Source organism: Colobus angolensis, unplaced genomic scaffold (assembly GCF_000951035.1).
Source record: "Colobus angolensis palliatus isolate OR3802 unplaced genomic scaffold, Cang.pa_1.0 Scaffold66, whole genome shotgun sequence".
Taxonomy (NCBI): domain Eukaryota; kingdom Metazoa; phylum Chordata; class Mammalia; order Primates; family Cercopithecidae; genus Colobus; species Colobus angolensis.
This window is the reverse complement of record NW_012120265.1, coordinates 3,206,713-3,213,767: the sequence shown is the minus strand read 5'-3', so window position 1 is coordinate 3,213,767 and position 7,055 is coordinate 3,206,713. Positions and strand designations below refer to the sequence as shown.

Below are 7,055 nucleotides of genomic sequence, written 5' to 3'. Positions count from 1 at the left end.
TGATCCAAGATTGCACCACTGCACTCCAGCCTGAGTGACAGAGCAAGACTCTGTCTCAAAAAAAAAAAAAAAAAAAAAAAATCATTTAAGTCCAAAACCATGATAAGAGGAATTGGATGAATCCAAAACCATGGTAGGAGACATGAATGTTTCTCTGAAATGGGTAGATGATGTAATCCAAATAAGGTTGTGGAAGATTTTATAACACGGCAAATGAGCGTAAACAGAGACAGTCTGCTAATATTTGTTGAGTGGTTTTCATATCATTTGCCTGATAGTGAAAAGCTTATAACGCAGGCCTCACAGCTATATGATGAAGTAGCTACTGCTTATCATCTTCCCTGTCTTACAGATGGAGAAACTGAGGCACAGAAATGTTCCCAGCTAATGAGTGGCTATGCTGAGATTTGAAGCCAGCAGACTGGCTTGTTGAGTGTTCTGTGTTCTTGATGTTATGTTCCACTGGAACTTGGGGAGATGCATTTGTGACTGACGTCCTCGGACTGCACTTGGCATCAGAACCATCCAGGAACAAGGAAAGCCATTAGAGCCATGAGTGACTGGGGCAGTCAGGTTACCTGGCCTTGATTCTGCGCTCTGCCCTTGATGAGGAGTTGCCTTGCTGGGGCTGTGTTTGACTTGAGAACCAGAGCGCCCATGTTGGTCAGCATTATCTTAATTGAGCACTATTGCTTGTTAGGGCATGATCTTGCAGGATGCCACCGTTAGCCCAACAGAGTGCCAGGGCAGCAGTGGAGCCGTTCCTCAGTCTGTCTTCTGAGGTCCAGACAGACCTCAACTGACTAACAGTGTCAGCAGGAGCTTGTGTATGGAGCTGTCTGCCAGGGACATGCCACATCACACAGTGCTGCCAACACCTTGCTTCTAGTTGGCTTGTCACTAATAATCTGGAACCTCATCTGATAACTAATATGTCGCTACTTAATATCAAACAATCTGAAAGCCACCTGAAATATTGCCATACTTACTAAGCAATATTCTTTTTTTTTTTTTTTTTTGAGACGGAGTCTCGCTCTGTCGCCCGGGCTGGAGTGCAGTGGCCTGATCTCAGCTCACTGCAAGCTCCGCCTCCCGGGTTTACACCATTCTCCTGCCTCAGCCTCCCGAGTAGCTGGGACTACAGACGCCCGCCACCTCGCCCGGCTAGTTTTTTGTTTTTTTATTGGGGCGGGGTTTTCCCGTGTTAGCCAGGATGGTCTCGATCTCCTGACCTCGTGATCCGCCCGTCTCGGCCTCCCAAAGTGCTGGGATTACAGGCTTGAGCCACTGCCCCCGGCCAGCAATATTCTTCTTTAATACAAACTGAAATCAAATATTCACAAAAGTCTGTTATGTTTTTTGTGGGGTGGTTATTTATTTATTTATTTATTTAAAGAGATGGGGTTTTGCCCACACTGATCTTGAACTCCTGGGCTCAAGCAACCCACCTGCCTTCGCCTTCCAAAGCGCTGGGATTACAGGCGTGAGCCACCACGCCCAACTTAAAAGTTTGTTATGTATGAAATCATGGAGAAAAATCACAGCACACCCAGGAAACTCACATGGGCCACATTATGCCAATACAGCAAACTAGAAACCAGCAACCAAAATAAAACACGTTTCTGAATAACTTTTGAGTGAAGGATAATCAGAACTGAAATTAGAAGCAATTTAGAAGGAAGTGGCAAGAAAAACATTATACACCAGATGCGGTTATAAAAATACTTAAGAGAAAGAGTGACTTCAGGTGAATTTATTAGAAATAAAGAGTAGGCCAGGTGCAGTGGCTCACACCTATAATCCCAGCACTTTGGGAGGCTTAGGCATGTGGCTACCTTGAGTCCAAGAGTCTGCGATCAGCCTAGGCAACGTAGTGAAATGTCCTCTCAACCAAAAATACAAAAATTAGCCAGGCGTGGTGGTGCATACCTGTAGTCCCATCTACTGGGGAGGCTGAGGTGGGAGGATCACCTGAACCCAGGAGGTCAAGGCTACAGTGAGCTGTAATCAACTCATGAAGCTAGAAGGAACATGATGAAAAAAGTAAAGACACTAGCAGGAGAAGGATTTTTTTTTTTTTTTTTTTTTTTTTAAAGACAGGGTCTTGCTCTGTTACCCAGACTAGAGTATAGTGGCACAGTCATAGCTCATCATAGCTCATCACAGCCTCGACTTCCTGGGCTCAAGTGATCCTCCCATCTTAGCCTCCAGAGTAGCTGGGACTATAGGCGTGCACCACCACCCTGGCTAATTTTTTTATTTTGTGGAGATGTGATCTTGTTTTGTTGCCCAGCTGGTCTTGAACTCCTGGGCTCAAGCGATCCTCCCGCCTCAACCTCTCGAAGTGCTGGGATTACAGGTATGAGCCATCATGCCCAGTTGAATATTTTTCTGTGTTAGTACGTGTAGCTCAACTTTCTCTTTTCTGTACTGTTCTCATCATGATGACTGGGTCATAAGATTTCACACCTGGGGCACAAGCTCCTTGGTTAATGTTCTCTTGTGGGTCACATCACACTTGCCTTGATGCAGTCAAAAGCTCATTGAGCTCTCATCCTGGCTGGGCCATTTAAAAGGTGTCAATTCTGCCTGCCAGGGTGCTGTGGCTCCAAGGTGACTGGTTTGTGTTTCCAGGCCATAATGAGCTGTGAGCTCCCTCATGGCTGCTGCTGATAGAAAACAAGGAGGAACTCGGTTCAAACTCCCGATTGCCCTGCGGTCACTCTTAGCAGGGCAGCTGTCTTCGGCTTTGCTCTGGGTCCTCAGTAGAGCCAGGCAGAGCCTCTGAGACAGCAGAGGACAGTCAGAAGTTGGCCACTTAGAAAGAGTTTGTGTTTGCAGGAACAATTTGGGACCTGGTGGTGTTTTCATAAATGTCCTGTTATGCCTGTTTTGTTATGTAGGTTTTTGTCTGATGAAAATAGTCTGGAGTATAAATATTACAAGCTGAAGTTGGCAGAAATGCAGCGGATGAGCCAGAATTTGCGAGGAGCCGACCAGAAGCCGACCTCGGCAGAGTGTGCGGTGCGGGCCATGCTGTATGCCCGGGCTGTCCGTAACCTCAAGAAGAAACTGCTTCCGTGGCAGCGGCGGGGGCTCCTCCATGCTCAAGGGCTCCGGGGCTGGAAGGCAAGGAGAATGACCACTGGGACCCAGACCCTCCTATCTTCAGGCACCAGGCTGAAACACCACGGCCGGCAGACTCCAGGCCTCTCACAGGCAAAACCATCCCTGCCAGACAGAAATGATGCTGCCAACAAGGACTGCCTGCCAGACCCAGTTGGACCCTCTCCTCAGGACCCCAGCTCAGAAGCCTCAGGTCCATCCCCCAAGCCAGCAGGAGTGGACATCTCTGAAGCACCTCAGACCTCTTTTCCCTGCCCATCTGCTGACAGTGGGTGCTCACTCCTGTCCCCCTCCTCTGGGCCCCAGTCCCTACTCTCCCATCTCCAAGGTCTCTCTAGAATTCGGCGGGCGGGGGGAGGTTGCAATCTAGGCAAGGCAGTGGATAAAAGCCCTAGGGACCTGGCCAAGACAAGTGCATGTGTTGGCACTTTCTCTCTTACTTTCTTGAGAGAGCTGCATGCAAGTCCTGCGGCTCCCTCCTCCTCTTCTGAGAGTGGAGCTGGCACGAGGTGCTGCCCCATGCCTCTGTGCTCCCTGACAGGGTTCTGCTGCTGGGGCCATGGGCAGTACATTACGTGAACTTGGGATCCCGAGTCCTGCTATATCCTGGCCTCTCTTGATAGTCCTCAGGGCTGCCTTGTTCTCTCATTCTGCCTCCTCATCCCCAGGGTCTCTACAGTTCCTGTTCTTGGGGTTGCACTGATTCCTCTGAATCGACTAACTTCACCCCTTCTGTTTCTTCTGTCACCTTAGCTGTTTCCTTCTCTCTGTACCACAGGCCTGCTCTCTGGCCAGTGCTTCCTACTCAGCACTAAGTAGGAAGGAGAGGACAAAAAAGTGTCCACAACGGCCGCATTCTCTAGGTGTTGCTGTGTCATGAGCCATTCCAAACTGTGGCTTAAAACAGGAGGCATCAGCCGGGCATGGTGGCTCACTTGTAATCCCAGCACTTTGGGAGGTCAAGGCGGGCGGATTGCCTGAGCTCAGGAGTTCGCAACCAGCCTGGGCAACATGGTGAAACCCCATCTCTACTAAAGATACCAAAAATTAGCCAGGCATAGTGGTGCGTGCCTGTAGTCCTAGCTACTCAGGAGGCTGAGGCAGGAGAATCGCTTGAACCCAGGAGGCGGAGGTTGCAGTGAGCCAAGATCTCGCCACTGCACTCCAGCCTGGGCGACAGAGCAAGACTCCGTCTCAGAAAAAAAAAAAAAAAAAATCCCGGAGGCATCCAGTATTGTGAATTTGCCAGTGGCTGGGTCGTCTGCTGAGCTAGCCCACACATGTATCTGCGATCAGCGGCAGGTGTCCAGGCTGTCAGCTGAGATGATGGTATGGCTGGGCCACGTGCCTGTCATCCCCTCAGCAGCCAGCCCATGTTTGTTCACCTGGCAGTTGGGGTTGGGGCTCCAGGAGAGACAGCAGAAGTACTCGAGTCCTCCAAGGCCCAGGCTTGGAACTGGCAACAGGCTTTTCCACCACATGCTATAGCCGATTTGAGTCCCAAGACCAGCCCTGATTCGAGTGGGGGATACACAGAGTTCACTTGGTGACAAGGAGTCTGCATGTGGCAAAGGGCAAGGCTACAGGGAGGGGACACGCAGGCCATCTTTATAATCAGCCTCCACAACCTTGCAGTGTTTACACGGGGAGCAGCAGCTCAGGAGTCATGCCTGACAGGTGCTTTATGTTTTGTAGTTGACATGAAGACAATGGAGACTGCAGAGAAACTGGCTAGATTTGTTGCTCAGGTGGGACCAGAGATCGAACAATTCAGCATAGAAAACAGCACCGATAACCCTGACCTGTGGTACGTACCCCCCGGGTCTCATCACACCTTTTTCTTTTTCAAAGAGAGAAAGTCTAAGGATGTCGCTCAGGCTGGATTCAAATTCCTGGGCTCAAGTGATCCTCCTGTTTCAGCCTCCGGAGTAGCTGGGACCACAGGTGTGCTCCACTGCAACTGGACATTACACCCTTTAGATTTGAGTGTGTTCATGCCACAAACATGTCCTGAGCCAGCCCACAGCCTGGCCAATGCATCCGTACCATGGGGGTTACACCCGGAGTAAGTCATGACTTCACTTCAGCTGAGCCAGGGGCTTGAGGGAGAAAGATCTGTTCTGATCACCTGAGTTCAGGAGTTCAAGAGCAGCCTGACCAACATGCTAAAACCCCATCTCTACTAAAATACAAAAATTAGCCGGACATGGTGGCAAGCACCTGTAATCCCAGCTGCTCAGGAAGCTGAGGCATGAGAATTGCTTAAACCCAGGAGGCAGAGGTTTCAGTGAGCTGAGATTGAGCCACTGCACTCCATCCTGGGCATCAGAGCGAGACTTCATCTCAAAAAAAAAAAAAAAAGGCCAGGCGCAGTGTCTCATGTTTGTAATCCCAGCACTTTGGGAGACTGAGGTGGATGGATCATGAGGTCAGGCATTCGAGACCAGCCTTGCCAACATAGTGAAACCCCGTCTCTATACTAAAAATTAAAAAAAATTAGCCAGGCATAGTGGTGGGTGCCTGTAATTCCAGCTACTCAGGAGGCTGAGGCAGGAGAATTGCTTGAACCTGGGAGGCAGAGGTTGCAGTGAACCGAGATCGCACCATTGCACTCCAACTTGGGCAACAAGAGTGAAACTCCATCTCAAAAAAAAAAAAAAAAAATCTGTTCTAGGGGACCTGCTCTTCTGGGGCATCAGGAAAAGCCTCCCCAGAGTGACATTTAATTTGCATCCAAAGGCTAAATAGGAGTTGGCCAGGGGAGGGGAGAGAGGTGAGGATTTGCTGCTCACTGCATGATAGTAGTGCTAGTCGGCTCTTGCCCAGGTCTGGACAGGAGGCACTTCTACATGGGAATAACATGGCATGCTCATGCTGGGAGCAGGTACCTTTGCCCTCTCCATTCCTCGGATAGATGGAGCTCTGCTCAAAAGCACATAGCCCGTAGGCAAGAAAACCTCGGCTAGAAGCCAGCACTGCCCCTGGGATTTTTCCCTGGGGTGATGTGAGATGCCCCCTCCAGAGAAAAGCTACCAGTGGGAGGCACCCATCTTCCATTACTGAGCCAGGACCCTACTGAGGGGGCTCTCAACTCCTCGTGCTGGTCCCAGCTTGTTGGACAGTCATGCCTTCGTCCAATTAAAAATACAGTTGAAAACGTGCATTTCTCAGCGCATTTATGGAATTCAGTGGTGACAGAACATACTCTTTCAACTTGTTTGGGACCTGATTGCACGAGCCAAGCCCTATTCCCCTCCGCAGCCTTGGCTTATGACTGGGTCCTGCACTGAGGTACCATCCGCCTTGTGGGGCACCAACCACCTACAGACGGGAGGCCTGACCAGGCTTACAGTCAGGTTCTGCCTTTTACAGACAGTGGTGGCCTTGGGGAGCTGCTGGGCCCTGTAGACCTTGGGGTCGGGCCTGTCCACTGTGTATGTGGGGTTTCCCCTGGCAGTGTTGGATAAGGAGGACAGCTCAGTGCAGGGCAGCTGGGGTTATCCCATCAGTCCTTTTTTCTTTTTTTTTTTTCCAATGAAAAGTACAGTTTAAAGGAGAATTTTGCATTAGCCTGGGTACTTGGGCTGTTGGGTTTTGGGTGATTCCTCCCCATCTGTGACAGCCTTTTCTGAGCAGTGTCCTTCAGAGTACTCTGTCCTGTCCTTCCCTGGAGGGAGAGCCCTGGATCCTGACCACGATACTGGGCAGGGTGTTGGACGCTATCCAGCCATGCTTGTAAATGGGCCAAGATGACTTTGTGTTTCTTTTGCCTTTAGAAAAATTTTAATTCTAATGTGCTCAAGCTCATTGAGTTAATGCATTTTGTGGGTGTGGTTATGTTATAAAGATGTCGGCCGGGCGCGGTGGCTCAAGCCTGTAATCCCAGCTACTCAGGAGGCTGAGGCTGGAGAATCGCTTGAATCCAGGAG

General features: G+C 50.0%; 1 protein-coding gene across 3 annotated transcripts in view; it reads left to right on the top strand.

Moving 5' to 3' along the window:
• The window catches only part of SUGP2 (SURP and G patch domain containing 2), a 52,075-nt gene that overhangs the window by 28,940 nt on the left and 16,080 nt on the right, over window positions 1-7,055 (top strand). For all 3 annotated transcript variants that reach the window (XM_011925845.1, XM_011925843.1, XM_011925844.1), the window contains 2 exons: window positions 2,904-3,394; window positions 4,822-4,933. In XM_011925845.1, the coding sequence (XP_011781235.1) occupies window positions 2,904-3,394; window positions 4,822-4,933 (603 nt within the window). The remainder of the gene's footprint in view (window positions 1-2,903; window positions 3,395-4,821; window positions 4,934-7,055) is intronic.